General features: G+C 43.0%; 1 protein-coding gene across 1 annotated transcript in view; it reads left to right on the forward strand.

Annotated features, from left to right (window-relative positions):
* The window catches only part of LOC143288409 (pre-mRNA-processing-splicing factor 8), a 60,570-nt gene extending 44,385 nt beyond the window's left edge, over positions 1 to 16,185 (forward strand). The window contains exons 33-43 of the mRNA XM_076596844.1: positions 43 to 234; positions 1,326 to 1,563; positions 2,864 to 2,992; positions 4,244 to 4,432; positions 6,175 to 6,273; positions 7,464 to 7,657; positions 10,304 to 10,685; positions 11,842 to 11,982; positions 12,822 to 12,961; positions 13,933 to 14,135; positions 14,716 to 16,185. Coding sequence (XP_076452959.1) covers positions 43 to 234; positions 1,326 to 1,563; positions 2,864 to 2,992; positions 4,244 to 4,432; positions 6,175 to 6,273; positions 7,464 to 7,657; positions 10,304 to 10,685; positions 11,842 to 11,982; positions 12,822 to 12,961; positions 13,933 to 14,135; positions 14,716 to 14,870 — 2,062 coding nt within the window. The 3' untranslated portion in view covers positions 14,871 to 16,185. The remainder of the gene's footprint in view (positions 1 to 42; positions 235 to 1,325; positions 1,564 to 2,863; positions 2,993 to 4,243; positions 4,433 to 6,174; positions 6,274 to 7,463; positions 7,658 to 10,303; positions 10,686 to 11,841; positions 11,983 to 12,821; positions 12,962 to 13,932; positions 14,136 to 14,715) is intronic.
* The last annotated feature ends 4,076 nt before the right edge of the window (positions 16,186 to 20,261 follow it).

Consider the following 20,261-nt stretch of genomic DNA (forward strand, 5'->3'; position numbering starts at 1 on the left):
CTGAAGTGAACTAAAACGTTTGTCCAACCCCCCACCCCCCAGGGACACGATGGATGGAGCGACGACACAGAAGTACTGGATTGACGTGCAGCTGAGGTGGGGAGACTACGACTCCCACGATGTGGAGCGTTACGCCCGTGCCAAGTTCCTGGACTACACCACAGACAACATGAGCATCTACCCGTCCCCAACGGGTGTTCTCATCGCCATCGATCTGGCCTACAACCTCCACAGGTTTGGCAGACTTCGTTTTGTTGTGTTTGTTGGTTTCTGTTCTTGATTTTTGATTTGTTGGTGTGTGTTTTGTTATGGTTCTTTTCAAGGGGGGTGGGGGTGTTGTGTGTGTGTGTTTTGTTGTTGTTGTGATTTTAAATGTTTTTTGTTGTTGTTGTTTTTGTTCCTGACAGTCCTTTTTCACATTGAAAGCGTTAAGCTCATGCTTGTGCTGTATATACCATGTGTGTTTTCTTAACTTACCTATATACCTGTGATTGCTTTGATACTATATATGTGTAGTATTTTATGACGATTATGCATGAGGGAAAAGTGTTGGCTGAACAAAAATTCTTCTCACATGAAACCAACCGAAGCATAACCAACAATGCTTGTAGACCTGAACAACAAAGGCGGTCAGTTTCATGCTCATACTGTTCTTCCTTGTTGTGGTCTTTTCGTTCTGTACAATGTGAGAAACAAAAGAATGGAAAGCACAAACAGAAACAGTCTTTGTGTAATTTTATCTCTTTTAGGACAAAGCATGGAAAGACAGCATGAGAAAGCCACTCCTCAAAGAAGGCAGCATTTATATATGTGTGCATCAAAGCAATGCATTTGTAAGAATTGTGATGTTTCAAGAGTTGTGCTGTCTCTTACATATATACATACATTAAAATTGTTTGATGTACTGTGTTGTACCTGTGTGTTACACATTATATGTTAACCCATTCAAACCTAGGGAGTTTACGGCTTCGGCAGATGTCATATTGATGTGGAAACACACAGAAAATCAACTGGAATTGACTGATTTGCCCTCCAAGTTGACATTATATGGACACAGCCGGAAATAACTGTAGAAGTTATTTCCCTTTGTTTGCAGTTTATGCACACACAAGAATGTGGAAGCAATTTTGATGAAACTCAGTGAAATGAATTCTGACGCCCAAGCAGTGCTTGAGCTGTGCTGTCACTCCCAGGAGACCTCGTGTGTATGTGTGTATTTATGAAAGTAAGTGATGAAAAACTGTGACAATTTTTCTTGAGCTTTGCTCTGTGTGTGTGTGCGCGTGCATGTGCGGTCTGTGTGTGTGTGTGTGTGTGTTGCACAGTGCCTACGGCAACTGGTTCCCGGGGGCCAAGCCCTTGATCCAGCAGTCCATGGCCAAGATCATGAAGGCCAACCCGGCCCTGTACGTGCTGAGGGAGCGGATCCGCAAGGGCCTGCAGCTGTATTCCTCAGAGCCCACTGAGCCCTACCTCAGCTCCCAGAACTACGGGGAGCTCTTCTCCAACCAGATCATCTGGTTTGTGGACGACACCAACGTGTACCGTGTCACCATTCACAAGGTGGGTGTGTTGTGCGTGGATGGGTGGTTCGGTTCTTGAGAGAGAGAGTGTGGGTGTTCTGCTTTTATGAGTTTATTTATTGATATAGTTACTAGCTGATACTGTGTTTTATAAGTGAGGCATTCCGTCCCATCTTGACAAATATCTGAATTGAATCCACCTCGTCGGGCGCAATACCGGAGTGGTTAAAGTGTTGGACTTTCAATTTGAGGGTCATGGCTTCGAATCTCGGAAACGGCACCTGGTGGGTAAAGGGTGGAGATTTTTCCGATCTCCCAGGTCAACATATGTGCAGACCTGCCTGTGCCTGAACCCCCTTTGTGTGTATACACAAGCAGAAGATGAAATATGTACGTTAAATATTCTGTAATCCATGTCAGCGTTCGGCGGGTTATGGAAACAAGAACATACCCAGCATGCACACCCCTGAAAACGGAGTATGGCTGCATACATGGCGGGGTTAAAACGGTCATACTCCTAAAAGCCCACTTGTGTACATACGAGTGAACGTGGGAGTTGAAGCCTACGAATGCAGAAGAAGAAGAAGAATCCACCTCGTCATCTAGGAAATCCATCGTGAATGATGAAGACCTCAGTGACTCCAGAGAATAGGGTCACTGAATCCTGAGTGGAGAAGAAAAAAGGGTGTTGGGGATCGGGAATAAATGGAAGCAGTGGGTTGCCCAAGCACCATAAGCGCTCTCTCAGCCCATCCACTGTAGCCAGGAGGGACACGGGGCAACACATGCTGTCCACCCCATGACTGAGCTGCAGGAGTTGCCAGGATGGTGATGGGGTTCATCACTAAGCCACCTAAGGGGCTCTACTCTTGAAGCATTGACTCCTGAATTGAATTTGTATACTGGCTTACCTGTTTGGTAATCCAGATTCATCTGATCAGTATCGTAATGACAAGGGAAAGATGTTGAAGACCCAGTGTCTCAGTACAGTTTTGGAAGGGTTAGATGGTACAATCTGGTTGTGTGCACGTGAATGCAGTAGAAAATAATTGGTTGGAAGCCTGAAAAACATGAGCTGGCGTTTGTTTTGATATGTCATTGAAGCTATTTGAACTCAGCTGAAGATAACATAACAAGACACCACTTTCAATATTGAAAACGGAAAAGTGCCTTTCACCTGCTACAGATAGACTTAAAGTGATGAAGTGTATGCCTGAAGCATTGAGCATCGTCAAAAGGCAGTCTGTTGGCTGGAGATGAGCAGCAGTTGAAAGTAACTGGACTGTTGATGAACTGGAGTGGATTTGTTTCTGAATCATTCTTCTGTTCTTTTTGTGCAGACATTTGAGGGTAACCTGACCACCAAGCCCATCAACGGTGCCATCTTCATCTTCAACCCACGCACAGGTCAGCTGTTCCTGAAGATCATCCACACGTCTGTGTGGGCCGGACAGAAACGTCTGGGGCAGGTCAGTGGGCTGTGGACATATTGCGGTCTGTCATTTTGGCTTTGCTGCTCCGCGTTTTGTTTGCCTGTTAGAAGATTGATTGATTGATTGATATGTATATATTTTAGTTTTTTGTCTATGTTATGATTTATTACGTTTCTTTTGGTAATTACTTGGAAGGAACTGTCTCGAAATGCATTTCAGCACATAACTTATCACATTATACTCTGTCTTCCACTTGCATGCTGCTCCAAATTCTGTTTCGTTGTCAGAAGATACGTTCATTTTTTTTGTTTTTTTTGTTTTTTTAGTCTAGTTTACAGTTTTGTTCTTGATATTGTTGCTGTGGTGATCATTTGGAAGGAACAATCTTGGAATGTATTACAGCACATTATTTTATTGTTGTCAAGAAATGACGTGTGACTATATTATTGTGAACGCATGTACAGAAATGAAAAAAAAAAAAGCTTCAGCATGCTTGCAGACACATGGAACAAAATCTTTCTTTCTTTTTTTCTTTTTTTTTTTTGACACATCATGAAAGGAGAAATATATTTTGTGAATTATCTTTATAATTCACACTCTGCGGCCTTTGATTCTGCATTCTCCTGCCTACTGGTGTTGCCACTTGCAGTTATCTCGGCTTCCAGAACTCTGTTCCTCATTCTCACTCACAAAGTCTGAATCCTAACATATTGCTGCTTCTATCCCATGGTCTCCAACTGTATGGGCACCAGTAATGACCTGGCAGCATTGGCATGGTGGAGTAGTGGTAACATGTCTGCTCAGGAAGCAAGAGAATCTGAGCGCACGGGATCGGATCCAACGCTCGCCAGTATTTTCTCCCTCTCTGCTGTACCTTGAGTGGTGGTTTGGATGCTCGATAAACTGAAGTCTCATGTGCAGCAAGCTTTTAGTGCATGTAAAAAAAACACATTTAATTACACATACTTAACCGTGACCTACTAGTGCAGACTCGAGCAGGGGTCTGACATTCCTGTCCTGTGCAAACTACTATCCGCCTATGCGGAGAAAACGAAAGTAACTACAGCCGATAACCTAGCTTTTAGTGCATGTAAAAAAACCACAATACAATACATTACATTACATACAACACATCACAATTCTTTTTCGTCGTTTGTGGGCGGCAACTGCCATGTTCACTTGTATGTACATGAGTGGGCTTTTATGTGTATGACCGTTGTTACCCCGTCATGTAGGCAGCCATACTCCGTTTTCGGGGGTCAACACAATACAATTTTTGGGTTGCAGCTGGCCAAGTGGAAGACCGCAGAAGAAGTGGCAGCCCTGATTCGCTCACTGCCGGTGGAGGAGCAGCCCAAGCAGATCATCGTGACCCGCAAGGGCATGCTGGACCCTCTGGAGGTGCATCTCCTCGACTTCCCCAACATCGTCATCAAGGGCAGCGAACTGCAGCTGCCCTTCCAGGCCTGTCTCAAGGTCAGCTGGGTGGTGGTGGTGTTTAGGGGGTTCTGTTGTTGTTGGTGTTTGGGTGGTTCTGTTGTTGGTGGTGTTGGTGGTTGTGTTGGTGTTTGGGTGGTTCTGTTGGTGGTGGTGTTGGTGTTTCTGTTGTTGGTGGTGTTGGTGTTTCTGTTGTTGGTGGTGTTGGTGGTTCTGTTGTTGGTAGTGTTGGTGGTTGTGTTGTTGGTAGTGTTGGTGGTTCTGTTGTTCCTGGTTCTGGTTTGGTGGTTCTGTTGTTGCTGGTTCTGTTGTTGGTGTGTGGATGGTTCTGTTGTTCCTGGTTCTTGTTGGTGTGTGGGTGGTTCTGTTGTTGGTGTGTGGGTGGTTCTGTTGTTGGTGTGTTGGTGGTTCTGTTGTTGGTGGTTCTGGTGTTGGTGTTTGGGTGGTTCTGTTGTTGGTGGTTCTGTTGTTGGTGGTTCTGGTGTTGGTGTTTGGGTGGTTCTGTTGTTGGTAGTGTTGGTGGTTCTGTTGTTGGTGGTGTTGGTGGTTCTGTTGGTGGTGTTGTTGCTGGTTCTGTTATTGGTAGTGTTAGTGGTTCTGTTATTGGTAGTGTTGGTGGTTCTGTTGTTGGTAGTGTTGGTGGTTCTGTTATTGGTAGTGTTGGTGGTTCTGTTGTTGGTAGTGTTGGTGGTTCTGTTGTTCCTGGTTCTGGTTTGGTGGTTCTGTTGTTGCTGGTTCTGTTGTTGGTGTGTGGATGGTTCTGTTGTTCCTGGTTCTTGTTGGTGTGTGGGTGGTTCTGTTGTTGGTGTGTGGGTGGTTCTGTTGTTCCTGGTTCTTGTTGGTGTGTGGGTGGTTCTGTTGTTGGTGTGTGGGTGGTTCTGTTGTTGGTGTGTGGGTGGTTCTGGTGTTGGTGTGTGGGTGGTTCTGTTGTTGGTGATGTTGGTGTGTGGGTGATTCTGTTGTTGGTGATGTTGGTGTGTACGTGGTCGTGTTTTAGTGATGTTGTTGTTTGGGTGGTTCTGTTGTTGGAGTTGTTGTTGTGTGTTTGAAGAACTCTTAAAGAACTCTTTCCATGTTGAGGGGATTTGGGGGATATGAACTCTTGACAAGTAACTGTGATTCGGGTGTTGTGTGTCAGTACTCTGTCTGTGTTGGTTTTGCGAAGAAGTATGAATTAACTTTCAAGATCTTGAGCTGCAAGAGCTTGTACTTTCTTCCTCTCTGAATTTCTTTCGCTGCACATCTCCCATCCATATTGTTGTTAGCTTATTGTGTTACAGTTTATGACAGTATTGTAATGCCACTGTTGTGGGACTGATTGAGTGGGAGACATGGTTTTCTACACACTGGATCTCTTCTGTAACAGCAATGTTGTGTTTCATTTTTTCCCTTCTATCATTTTTCCACCTCATAATCTTACAGTATTCACAGTTATATGATGCTGTTGTTAAGGGACCAACTTGGTGAGACACACTATTTTTCACTCACTGGATCGGAAGTGCGAGAGCGATGCAGCATTTTTTAAATTTTTTTTTTTTTTTTTTAGAAAAGAAACGCTTGCACACATTCACACAAACGGTGATTAAAAGAAAAAAAGGGAAACGTAAGCAAGAGTAGTGATGATGATGATGGTGTGTATGTGTGGACAAACAGTTGTTAAAAGAAAAAAAAAAAGAAAACTGGAAAAAAACAACCAAGCCAAATGATCTTCACACCTGAGAAGAAGAAGAGAAAAACATAAGCAAGAGTAGTGATGATGTTGTGGTGTGTGTGTGGACCAGGTGGAGAAGTTTGGTGACCTGATCCTGAAGGCCACAGAGCCCCAGATGGTGCTCTTCAACCTGTACGACGACTGGCTCAAGACCATCTCCTCCTACACAGTGCGTACACGCCACTCTCCTTCTTCTTCTTCTTCTTGTTTCCATTTCTTTGTTTCTGTTTCTCAGGGAGGTGTCAGTGTGTTTGGAAAATCCATACATGCTACACCACGTCTGCTCGCCAAGGTGCCTGACCAGCAGCATAACCCAACACTCTTAAGTCAGGCCTTGAGCGCATGCATATATAATTTGTGTACCTGTCGCTTATGTTGCCATGGGTTCTTTTTCAGCGTGTTCTGCTTACTGGACCTTGGTTTACCATCTCTAACAACTGAATGGCTGGAATGTTGGACTGTAAATCCAAGGGTTCTGGTTTTGAACCTGGTATCACATGACACATTGTTGATTAAGGATTGATTTTTTTTTTTTCAGATCTCTGAGGTCAACATATGAGCAGACCTGTTTGTGCCTTAATCCATTTCATGTGTATGCACTTGCAGAAGATTGCATTCCAATGTTCAAGATCTAGTAATCCATGTCAGCTTTCAGTAGCATATGGAAACATGAGCATACCAAGTCATAAATGGCTGTATGTGAAAATGATAAAAGTTAATGTGTGAATTGCCCTCCAGTGCAGAATGATAGACCAAGATATTCAGTATTGTTTACAGGAATTGCAGATATCATTATTTTTGCTACATTTGCATCTGACTTCGTCTGATAGAGCAGTGTTTGTTTTGACTCTTCTAAACAGATGAATATATAATTGTAATAAATCAGAGTATTTGATTTTAATAAACCAGAGTGTTAGTTTCTATCAGTGTTTTGTGCGTTCTCTCATCTTGATTTTGCCACCACCACTGGCAGGCTTTCTCACGTCTAATTCTGATCCTGCATAATGTTCTGTGCGTTCTCTCATCTTGATTTTGCCACCACCCCTGGCGGGCTTTCTCACGTCTAATCCTGATCATGTGTAATGTTCTGTGCGTTCTCTCATCTTGGTTTGCTGCCTTCCCTGGCAGGCTTTCTCACGTCTGATCCTGATCATGTGTAATGTTCTGTGCGTTCTCTCATCTTGGTTTGACGGCTTTCCTGGCAGGCTTTCTCACGTCTAATCCTGATCATGTGTAATGTTCTGTGCGTTCTCTCATCTTGGTTTGCTGCCTTCCCTGGCAGGCTTTCTCACGTCTGATCCTGATCATGCGTAATGTTCTGTGCGTTCTCTCATCTTGGTTTGACGGCTTTCCTGGCAGGCTTTCTCGCGTCTGATCCTGATCCTGCGAGCGCTGCATGTGAACAACGACAAGACCAAGATCCTGCTGAAACCGGACAAGACGACGGTGACGGAGGCCCACCACATCTGGCCCACGCTGACGGACGAGGAGTGGATGAAGATTGAAGTGCAGCTCAAAGACCTCATCCTGGCTGACTACGGCAAGAAGAACAAGTAAGTCGCCCTGGCTTGGTAGGCTTTCCAGGTGTGCAGATGGGTCCTGTGTTCCCTCTGGTGTCCTTTGTAAACAAGTGTCTGTTTCTGTTGTAAGGTCGTGTGTTCCCTCTGGTGTCCTTTGTAAACAAGTGTCTGTTTCTGTTGTAAGGTCGTGTGTTCCCTCTGGTGTCCTTTGTAAACAAGTGTCTGTTTCTGTTGTAAGGTCGTGTGTTCCCTCTGGTGTCCTTTGTAAACAAGTGTCTGCTTCTGTTGTAAGGTCGTGTGTTCCCTCTGGTGCCCTTTGTAAACAAGTGTCTGTTTCTGTTGTAAGGTCGTGTGTTCCCTCTGGTGTCCTTTGTAAACAAGTGTCTGCTTCTGTTGTAAGGTCGTGTGTTCCCTCTGGTGTCCTTTGTAAACAAGTGTCTGTTTCTGTTGTAAGGTCGTGTGTTCCCTCTGGTGTCCTTTGTAAACAAGTGTCTGTTTCTGTTGTAAGGTCGTGTGTTCCCTCTGGCGGTGCCCTTTGTAAACAAGTGTCTGTTTCTGTTGTAATGTCATGTGTTCCCTCTGGTGTCCTTTGTAAACAAGTGTCTGTTTCTGTTGTAAGGTCGTGTGTTCCCTCTGGTGTCCTTTGTAAACAAGTGTCTGTTTCTGTTGTAATGTCATGTGTTCCCTCTGGTGTCCTTTGTAAACAAGTGTCTGTTTCTGTTGTAAGGTCGTGTGTTCCCTCTGGTGTCCTTTGTAAACAAGTGTCTGTTTCTGTTGTAATGTCATGCGTTCCCTCTGGTGTCCTTTGTAAACAAGTGTCTGTTTCTGTTGTAAGGTCGTGTGTTCCCTCTGGTGTCCTTTGTAAACAAGTGTCTGTTTCTGTTGTAATGTCATGTGTTCCCTCTGGTGCCCTTTGTAAACAAGTGTCTGTTTCTGTTGTAATGTCATGTGTTCCCTCTGGTGTCCTTTGTAAACAAGTGTCTGTTTCTGTTGTAAGGTCGTGTGTTCCCTCTGGCGGTGCCCTTTGTAAACAAGTGTCTGTTTCTGTTGTAATGTCATGTGTTCCCTCTGGTGTCCTTTGTAAACAAGTGTCTGTTTCTGTTGTAAGGTTGTGTGTTCCCTCTGGTGTCCTTTGTAAACAAGTGTCTGTTTCTTTTGTAAGGTTGTGTGTTCCCTCTGGTGTCCTTTGTAAACAAGTGTCTGTTTCTTTTGTAAGGTTGTGTGTTCCCTCTGGTGTCCTTTGTAAACAAGTGTCTGCTTCTGTTGTAAGGTCGTGTGTTCCCTCTGGTGTCCTTTGTAAACAAGTGTCTGTTTCTGTTGTAATGTCATGTGTTCCCTCTGGTGCCCTTTGTAAACAAGTGTCTGTTTCTGTTGTAATGTCATGTGTTCCCTCTGGTGTCCTTTGTAAACAAGTGTCTGTTTCTGTTGTAAGGTCGTGTGTTCCCTCTGGTGTCCTTTGTAAACAAGTGTCTGTTTCTGTTGTAAGGTCGTGTGTTCCCTCTGGTGTCCTTTGTAAACAAGTGTCTGTTTCTGTTGTAAGGTCATGTGTTCCCTCTGGTGTCCTTTGTAAACAAGTGTCTGTTTCTGTTGTAAGGTCATGTGTTCCCTCTGGTGTCCTTTGTAAACAAGTGTCTGTTTCTGTTGTAAGGTCGTGTGTTCCCTCTGGTGTCCTTTGTAAACAAGTGTCTGTTTCTGTTGTAAGGTCGTGTGTTCCCTCTGGTGTCCTTTGTAAACAAGTGTCTGTTTCTGTTGTAAGGTCGTGTGTTCCCTCTGGCGGTGCCCTTTGTAAACAAGTGTCTGTTTCTGTTGTAATGTCACGTGTTCCCTCTGGCGGTGCCCTTTGTAAACAAGTGTCTGTTTCTGTTGTAATGTCATGTGTTCCCTCTGGCGGTGCCCTTTGTAAACAAGTGTCCGTTTCTTTCATAAGTTCCTAAAAATTGGCTGACGTAGCAGCATCGTCATCCTCCTCTCCTCATCCACATTCATCATCAGAAATGTTTGCTTGGAATTGGCAGTTCTAGCGATAATTTTACTCCTGTTGTGTGTGTTTGTTCATGATTAGATTGGAGTTTAAACAGTTCTGTGCTGTTTAAAGTGGAATGTTTTTTTGTTTTTTTTTCTAGAAAGCAGCAGTCACCTTGTTTCAGACTGGCATTTTAAATGAGTGTGCTGGACTGATGCTCCTGAAAAATAGGAGATTCTGTAGCTGTTTCAGCATATGCTGTTTCATACTTAAAGAAGGCTTAACAAGGTCTGAAACTGTTGTGAAAGTTCCATCTTGTTGCGTTACATTTCAGTTTCTGTTTCTCAAGGAGGCATCACTGCGTTCAGACAAATCCATGTACTCTGCATGACATATGCTAGGCAGGTACCTGACCAGCAGCATAACCCAGCTCGCCAATCAGGCCTTGAGTGCACATGTATATATTTGTGTGTCTAGCAGAGTGGATTTCTTCTGTAGAATTTTGCCAGAGGACAGCCCCTTTGTTGCCATGGGTTCTTAGTGTGTCAAGTGCGTGCTGCAGTTTGTCATCAGGTCAGTATGACTAGACACTCAGTTTGATTTTCCAGTCTAACTTGTGAGAAAGGGCGATAGTGGGATTCCAAGAACCCAGACCCTTGCACACATTATATTGGCAGATAAAGCGTGTTAACCACTGTGCCACCTCCTCCCCACAGCGTGAACGTAGCCTCCCTGACGCAGTCCGAGATCCGTGACATCATTCTGGGCATGGAGATCTCAGCCCCCTCGGCTCAGCGCCAGCAGATCGCTGAGATTGAGAAGCAGACCAAGGAGCAGTCACAGCTGACGGCCACCACCACCATCACTGTCAACAAGCACGGTGACGAGATCATCACCTCCACCACCAGCAACTACGAGACGCAGACCTTCTCATCCAAGACGGAGTGGCGGGTGCGAGCCATCTCGGCCACCAACCTGCACCTGCGCACCAACCACATCTACGTGTCCTCTGACGACATCAAGGAGACGGGCTATACCTACATCCTGCCCAAGAACGTGCTGAAGAAGTTCATCATCATCTCCGATCTGCGCGCTCAGGTGGGTGTGTTTGGTGGTGGTTTTTGGTTTTTATTTGGGGGGATGGGGGTGGCTGAGAGGGGTGATGGGGGAGTGGCTCTCGAGGTGAAGGAGAACTTTTTATGGAATACTCTGAATGAGCAGCATGGTAGAAATCCCATTGAAATGGTGCAGATGGTGGGGCAGCAAAAACAACAACAAAAAACAACCCGAAACAACTTTGTTTGTCCTAAAGTCAGGACCTCCCACCTACCGGCTCCACCTCTAAACCCTGTTTTTTCCTCTTCTTCCTTTTTAAAAAAAAAATTATGTAAAAAGAATTTTTAATGTAAATCTAGTGGAGTCAGGAAGGTTAGCCATCTTCACAAGGAGTCTCCCCTTATGCTACCCCACTTTTCCAGATTTCTTCTGGGAGGTGGCTGTGGATTCCTACAAGTGCTGTGTATATTACAAAATTTTGATTGTGAAATATTTTTTGTACTGAGTTTACTGTCAAAAGTTAGTTCTGAAGGAGTGAGCTGTGTTGATCGCTATTAGACCTGTCATAATTGGAGAACTGCAACCCAACTGTATTCTTCCAGTATTGTTTTTATCTGAAAAATCGGAACTGTTTAGTGTGTGGTCAGACTGAATGAGGAGTGGGATAGAGGCACTTGACTTCAGCAGTCTGTAAACCAGATGAAATGAAGACCCTGACTCAATGATTATGATTCATAGGCATCATAAGGAATTCACACAGCTTGCTTGCTTTCTTTTTTATTTGTATCTTGCCTGAGCTGTATTCATTTATCTATTTGTTTGTTTGCTACATAAGCTCACAGTTGAGCCAACAGCAAAGAAAGAGCTTTATGACCAGTGGTTTCTCCACTGCAGTGGGAATTTATTTACAGTTTTGTCTTGTGAAGGACTATGACTCTCAAACTAGGAGGCAAGATTGCACTGGCGTTTAGTGCTGCAACCTTGGAGCTAGTTGGGCAAAGCAGACTGTCCTAAAACACACTTGCCCGAGAGAGTGGGGATGTAATTTGGGCAAGACACTTTCCACTATAATCAAATTCTAGCCCAGATAATCAGGACAGCAGTTGCCGCCTCAGCTGTTCTGATGGACATAGTCAGATGCAAAGGATTATCATACAAATACATATACACTTTTGTTTTACCTGCCTTTTTTTTCCAGATTGCAGGCTACCTGTATGGTGTGAGTCCCCCTGACAACCCGCAGGTGAAGGAGATCCGCTGCATTGTGATGCCGCCCCAGTGGGGAACGCATCAGACCGTCCACGTGCCCAACATTCTGCCCGACCATGAGTACCTCAAGGTAGGACAGTAACCACCACACTTTGCTGTTGGGAGTACAAGTGTGTGAAGCCTCAGAACACCTTATCTTTCTTCTGTGATGTTTGTTTTTAAAAGAATTCATTTGTTGTCTTTGGTTTTTGCTTCTCTGTATGTCTTAGAGTATTTCTTTGTTCTCTGATGACATTCTGAGTTTTTATATTGAAGGAGGTATAGGATTGTTTTTGAAATTTAGCTCATAGTGCTACTGAGATGGATTAGGATTATTATGAGATACTAGGTGACGGTGAGCAATACTCTGCAGGATTTGTGCTAGCTTCCCCCTGGATATCTGTCATTGCATGCAACCAGATAGTTGACACGGGAGTTCACATTTCAACCAGATTTGGGGGTTAGAATGAATACAGGTTTGCTATGGTGTTACTCATCACCGATTTGCTGTAACAAAATATGTCCTGAATGATCAGATTTGCAACAACAAAAAATTAGGACTAGATAAGGTGTTCTTTAGGTCAACGAAATAAAAAGTATGCACACTGGCGATGCAGCAATTATTATTGAAGAACTACCCCCGAAAATGGAGTATGGCTGCTTACATGGCAGGGTTAAAACGATCATACGAGTGAACATGTGAGTGAACATGGGAGTTGCAGCAATATCCACAGTTCTTCCCCACAAGACAAAATGAACAGTGTTCACAACAAGGCGTGGATGTTCACTCCGTCTGTCACACGCAGGAGTGGAGGGGAAGATATGGGATTATTGCCTGAGTTGCAGCCCATGAACGATGACAAAGAAGAAGATCGAAGAACTGGAATGAATTACAGTAATATTGATGGCGTTGTTTTTCTTCTGTGTCAGGAAATGGAGCCCTTGGGGTGGATCCACACGCAGCCCAATGAGTTGCCACAGCTCTCTCCTCAGGACATCAGCACCCATGCCCGCATCATGGCCGACAACCCCACCTGGGATGGGGAGAAGACAGTGGTGATCACCTGCAGGTCGGTGCTTTTAGTTTCCTGGGTGCCATGGGAGGGGTGTATGTGTTGTGTGTGTGTGTGTGCTAGTGTTCTGTTTGTGTATGTGCAAGTATGTTGTGTGTGTCTATATTGTGTGTGTGTTTTGTATTTGTGTGTGTATGATGTGTGTGTGTGTTGTGTATTTGTTTGGTGTCTGTGTTGTGTGTGTGTGTCTGTTGAGTGTGTCTGTGTTGAATGCATTGTGTGTGTCACTATGTGTGTTGTGTGTGTATGCGTTTGTGTTGTGTGTGTGTGTGTTGCGTGTCAGGAATGGTGGCCACAGTGCAGGTCTGTCTTTCTCGGAGACCATGTTATTTGGGTATGTACTGGATGCGCCATGACTGAATCGGATTCAGTGTTGACCAGTGATCAGGGTTCCAGGCCCCTGTTTCAATATGGAGTTGTGTCCTTGGAAAAGGCACTTTGCTCTGACTTTCCTCACTCCTCCCTTGTGTCAGTGGGTACCTGACTTTGGTTGGGGAAGATTATGTTGACAGAAGGAGAGAACTGGGCCCTACCTACCTGTGCGGAGCCGTAGACAGAGAGGATATGAATTTACTGCCCCAATGGCCGTAAAAGGCTATGGGGTTTTCAACGTTGTGACATGATTAGTAGTGACCTCCTCTCACGAGGGACGCTGACATGGGTGATTCCTGTCATCAGTAAGAACAGGCATTGCTGAACACCACTGATGTGATTTCAGCAGCACTGCAGGGTCCCCACTGGTGCATGGCCTTCTGTAGCACACATGTAATATTTTATGTATATAACCGTTTTGTTTATTTACCCTGCCATGTAGGCAGTGATATTCCGTTTTCAGGAGGGGCGGGGTGGGGGTGCATGCTGGGTTTGTTCTGGTTTCCATAACCCACCAAACGCTGACATGGATTACAGGATCTTTACTGTGCATGTTTGATCTTCTGTGAATTGTTTGGTCATTTTTATTTCACCAGCTTCACACCCGGTTCGTGCTCGCTGACTGCCTACAAGCTGACCCCGAGCGGCTACGAGTGGGGCCGACAGAACAAGGACACGGGCAACAACCCCAAGGGTTACCTGCCCTCCCACTACGAGCGTGTGCAGATGCTGCTGTCCGACCGCTTCCTGGGCTTCTTCATGGTGCCCAACCAGGGGTCTTGGAACTACAACTTCATGGGTCAGTCATTACACACTCTTTTTAAATTTTTTAAAATTTATTTATGTGCTCAGCGAAGGTGAAGGTATGGGGAGGGTGGAATAAATTCTTGTTGTCTGGTCTGGTCTGACATTTCCTTGCCTTGTTTCTTGTGTTGTAGCAGTAAAGTTAACCCTTTCGGGGTATTTGCGAGGCTCATTCTTCTAACCCCCCCTTCCCTTCTCCCAATTAAAAATATATCTGTGCATTTTCATGCTTTTTTGGGGGTGATGGAACCCCATAAAAAACATATAAAATAAAGGAATTTATATGAGTAGACTAAAAGAAATGTTTTTGTTCAAAACTTGCACCTCATCTCCCCCATTTTCAAGCTAGAAAAAAAACCCAAACTTACTGTAATGTGAGAGAGAATGCCACACATCTGACATGCCAACTAAATATTTCCCTATTTTTACACTTCATTCAGAACGTACCAGGGGGGGTTATTCATTGTTGATCAAGCGTTTTGAGACATGACAGTGTTACTGTTTGGGGGGTGGGGAGTGGGAGCATAATCATGAGTTTACAAGTAGCATTTTGATCGCTCTTGTTTTTGCGGCAGGTGTGCGGCACGACCCCACCATGAGGTATGAACTGGTCCTGTCCAACCCCAAGGAGTTCTACCATGAAGTTCACCGCCCCACTCATTTCCAGATCTTCGCCAACACCGAGGAATCTCTCCAGATTGGTGCTGACCGGGAAGATCTGTTTGCCTAGAAAGTCTGGTGTGTTTGAGCTGAGTGTTTTATTTTTTGTTGAGCCAAAGTGAGTGTTGACCCACTTGTGTCTGGGAGTTTGCCATCGTACCAATCCCCAAGCGCTGTCTTGAGAACGCTGTACAGGAACTGAAAGCTTGGGAACTGACTGTTGCGAACATCGTCACCACAACGGGGTAATTCTGGCGCTTGGACAAGTGAAATACGCTGTCCCCCATCCGTTGTCATAGATCAAGACCATACAGCTAATTGAGCCAGTGACACTGTTTTTTCCCCCTCCGTTATTAGTATGGTGGATGTTCGTTTAGAAGGTGAGAAACTGAAGTTTGGTATTTTGGGTATGAAAATTATGAATGCTGTTTTGTATTTCAGTCTTGGTCAGTTGACCAAGAGGAACGTATTCTTGTGAAAGACATTTTCTGTCGAATTGAAAACAACTTCGTTGGTGGAGAATTGAAATTGTGCAGTTTGTCGGTTTTTTTTTTTTTTAAAGGTTTCTGTGTTTTATCTGCACATTGAAATGTTTTACTGTGAGCTGTTTGAGTGGTGGTTCTGTTTCATTTTGGGAGCATTTGTTTTTCTTTAATGTTTTTATTGTGCCCATTTTGAACGCTATAAATTGCAGTGTAAAGGACACAATTATTGGATTGCAGGCATGCCAACACTGAGGAAAAGAAAACTGTTTCTTCATTAACGATGGGAATGTGTGGTTTTAGGGGGAAAAAGACTTAAATTCAGGTGTGCACAAAGAACACACTTTCATTTTGGACCTTACTTTTGGACTGTGGAGAAGACTTGTGTGTTGATGTTTGAAAAGGAGACTTGTGCATCCAGAGGAAGATTCCTGTTTGCGAAAGACAGTCAAATGTAAAAACATATTCCATGTTGTTGCCTTGAACTTGTACATCAGTGATGGATTATCTTTTTAGTATTTGTTTCTAAGAAGTTATGTTTCTTGATTAAATGGCTTGCTTAATGACTACCCTTGTAACAGAAATGGACAGAGATGATAATAATAGGGATAATTATGGGGATGAATGATAATTACCAAACCAAGCTTATTGTGGAAGTGTATGAGAGAATGTTTATTAAATATTGTGGGAGGGAGTTGTAAACAAGTTATTCATTATTGTGTTCAGGAGGGTGGGTGTTTATTTTACTCCCCTTCACTGTCCCCTTTTCTGATGTTGACTTCAGGTTAAGTTCATGAACCATTCAGTTTCATAGTTTCACATGTTCCTTTATTTCATGTCTGAAAATAAAATGTACAGATAAGAAGATATGCCATGATATGTGAAATAAAGAGTGTTTTTTCATGTGTGATTGTTGAGGATTATAAACAGCTATATTCTGTAGATGACCCATATGCTCTCATACACAAACAGAATATCAGGACCTGAAAACGCCCTCTCTTCAAAACTTTGAAAACAAAAGTTTGGACACTCCTTTAAATTTTTTCTTTTAAATTATTATTAAAATGAATAAGAAGTGTAGGATTTTCAATGTAAGGTATCTGAGTTCAATCACAGTATTAGCACCTGGTGGATAAAGGATGGGACTTTTTCTGATCTTCAAGGTGAACATTTACCCTGGGGGGTTATCTTGGCTAGCAAGATTTTACCCTTGATAAAAACTAATGTGGGTGGTGTGGGGTGGGTCACGAATAGACTGGTGCAAGGCATCACTGAGCCCCTCACCACAGCACCTGACTGCTGCATTAATATTTTGTGGTCTGCATGAAGAAGACCACAGACAACATAAAAAGATTATAAATCAGTGGAAGAAGTACTTGAATAAAGTTGTAACAGAGGTCACTAAAAGAAATGATTTGCAACTGCAAATTGAATTCACATTCGGATATTTTTACAGTTTGTTTATAAAGTGTACACACCAACTCAGGGCCATATTTTGTGCTTTTTTTTTGTTTTTGTTTTTTTTGGTTTTGTTTCCTTTTGGAAGATTTTTTTTGGGGGGGGGATTCTCATATTGTTTTTGTTTTTTCAAATTCTTCTCTGTCTTTCTCAGTGCTTAGAGTGTGAGGTCACAATCAATATTACGTATCATCACCCTAGTAATCGTCATTATCGTAACTGCACGATAATAAATCATCATTTAACATTACATGCCTGTCTTGCCCTTTCTTCCAAGTTGACTGGAAAATCAAACTGGGCATTTAATCATTCGGATAAGACCATAAACTAAGGTAACATGTGCAGCATGCACTTGGCACAGTGAAAAAGAACCCATGGCAACGAAAAGGTTATACTCTGGCAAATTCTCACCATCATCATTATGTCAAGAATGTCATATGTATACATGCTACAATACATACATTACATTACATATGCCATTCACAATATAGTGCATTTGTGAATAGCCTGATGAGCAAAGTGATTACATGAAAGAAGAAAAAGTGAATAAATAAAGGGGGAGTTGGGGGGGGGGGGGAATCCAACCAAAATCATAATCTTCTTTTCACACACTTTGCCCAGGTAACAAGCAATTATTCATTTCTCACCATATCTCAACAAGGCTGTCATTCACAAGGTAAACCTTGCCTTGTTCGTGTTGCTTATAGTCCAGTTGACCGCACAGGGCCATATTATAAGGACTGTCAAACCATACTTCTTCCGCATTCCCTAGCCACACTAGATTTTCAGCCCAGTCACAACGACAAAGTCTGTGGTCCGCCACAGGGACCCTGCTGGTCCCCACAGTTTCTCCTGGAGTTCCACCGGGCTGGGCCATGCCTGGCGTCAAAGGTGGGGCAGGACTGCAGGATATGGAAGGGAGTCTGTGGGCCTGTGCCACAAGGGCACGTATCAGTATGTGATATCTTCAGATGGTAGAGATGGGAGAGGAGCTGACAGTGTCCCATTCAGTCGTTAGTAAAATATTACTAGAAAAAAAAAAAAAAAAAAAAACTACATAAAAATCATAAGTAATGTACAGTCATCTCCACTACACATTGAACATATAAACATCATCCACATTATCATTATACCAGACATACACACACACGCACACACACACACAAGACACATAATACAAACATGCACACTGAATATTTATGTGCACACAGAAAAATGATTTTTTTTTTTTTTTAAAGAGAGATAATGAAAAATCACAAACACAAATGTACACCAACTTAGATACAAATTTGTGTGCCCTTTCTTTTTTTTTTTCTTTTTTCTGTTAATGGATGAAACAGTATTTAGATAATAATCATATTAAATTCAAAACAGACTCTTAGTATTCACCATTCAATGGGTTGTGTTGTTTGAAATAGTACAAATAACATGAATTTGGTTATGACAATTTAACATAAGAAATTCAGGCATCATTTTCAGTTTTTCATGGTGTCACTACGTTCGAAAACATACCACATACACATCTTTATACTTGACCAGGAGCATAAACCAATGTGCCTAGTCAGGCCTTGAGTGTATGTATATATACATACATATATTTTTATATATATGTATATATAAAAATATATATGTGTGTACCTATCAGTTGATTTCTTCTGCACAATTCTGCTATAGTTGAGGACAACATTTGTTGCCGTGGGTTCTTTTTCAGGGATTCAAACCCTGACCCTTGTGGACACTCTATTGGCAGATAATTGTCTTAACAATTCTGCCACCTTCCCAAATTTCATGAAAAAGAACAAGTAAAACTTGTCTTTTACACTTCAAAATACTGAAACACAGTTCGCGTCATTCTTTGAGGTACACAGTCACAGAACAGACTAAAATAACCATGAAAATTATAAACGACAATGAAGACTTAAGAGTTAAGAGGATTGAGGACAGGTTGCACTGTGTACAGTTTTACTGGTCTAATTTCTGTGCGTTTCTTCAAACAACCTGACCAGGTGAAAGCTGCAGGACAGTGTGGACAGGTGTGAGGTTTTTCTCCTTTGTTCTGTGGGTCAGCTGATGTTGCTTCAGATCACTGGACTATGCAAAAACGTTTCCACAGTCTGTGCACTTAATAATAAAAATAAAATGCAGGCTTATATAGCGCAGTACCCCCATCTCGGATGGGGCTCAATGCGCTTTACAATAAAATATACAAATTCAAGACTAAGTGAGGTAAAATATGTACAAAGTCAACACAGTTTCACATGACAGTGGCTAAAATATACATATGCAAGACTAAGTGACATAAAAACATGTAAATCAACACCAGCACCATCACAGTCTCAAATCACACAGACGCAAATCACAGCAAAACAAAGCACATCACATTCACCACTGTCAAAAATAAACACCATGGAACCAGGTATCACGCAAAACACACTAAAATCATCACAGATGCATACAAATCAACACAAAGAGCACATCCATAACAAAATCACAGCAAGCGTATGCAGATGGAAAAGTTTCAGTGAGAAAGGTACAGTTTGAAAAGACATGCTTTGAGTGATCTCTTAAATGCGGTGTTGGGGTATAATGGAGGTGTAAGGGTAGTGAATTCCATTGTTTAGGTGCAACAAAAAAGGTTTCTCATCTGTGTGGGCCCTCCTGTGTCTTTTCAGGTGATTTCTCCAAGAAGCCACCACCCAACGGACATCACAGGTGTAAGATTTGTCACCAATGTGGATCCTCTTGTGACTTTTTAAGTTACCAGTCTGAGAGAACATGAGGTCTGTCACCTGCATGGACTGACCTGATATGTATGTCTCTGGTGAGATTTTTCCCTGGTGTCGAAATTATTTGACACATGAAAACCAGCATCACAGTGTGAACACTTGTAAGATTTTTCCCTGGTGTCAAAGTTATTTGACACATTAAAACCAGCATCACAGTGAACACTTGTAAGATTTTTCCCATGCGTGGATTCTCCTGTGTGTCTTCAGGGTATCAGCCTGTAAGCCTTACTGCACATGTCAAACACAAACTTTATGGATCAACTTGTGTCCTCAAGTGACTAAAAGTCTCGCTGCACATGTCAAACACAAACTTTATGAATCAACTTGTGTCCTCAAGTGACTAAAAGTCTCGCTGCACATGTCACACACAAACTGTTTATGACCGGTATTAATCAACTTGTGTCTTTTCAAATGACCTGCTCCAGAAAAAGCCTTAATGAACACATCACACACAAACTGTTTATGATTGGCATGAAACAATTCGTGTGTCTTCAAGTGATCTGCCTGAGAAAAAAAAAACCCCCACCCTTACGACACATGTCACGCACATGCTCCATTGTTAGTTCTCAACAAAAGTTTCCTGTCACCAAGATCAGTGACCTTTCCCACGACCATGTTACTGTAAGTATAGGTTTTCTGACCTGTGTTGAGTTCTCTTGCGTCTTTTAAAGTCAACAGACTGGAGAACCCTGCCCCACAGACATCACAGACATGGGGTTTGTCACCTTCATGGAC

The sequence above is a fragment of the Babylonia areolata genome, chromosome 12 (genome assembly GCF_041734735.1).
Source record: "Babylonia areolata isolate BAREFJ2019XMU chromosome 12, ASM4173473v1, whole genome shotgun sequence".
NCBI lineage: Eukaryota > Metazoa > Mollusca > Gastropoda > Neogastropoda > Buccinidae > Babylonia > Babylonia areolata.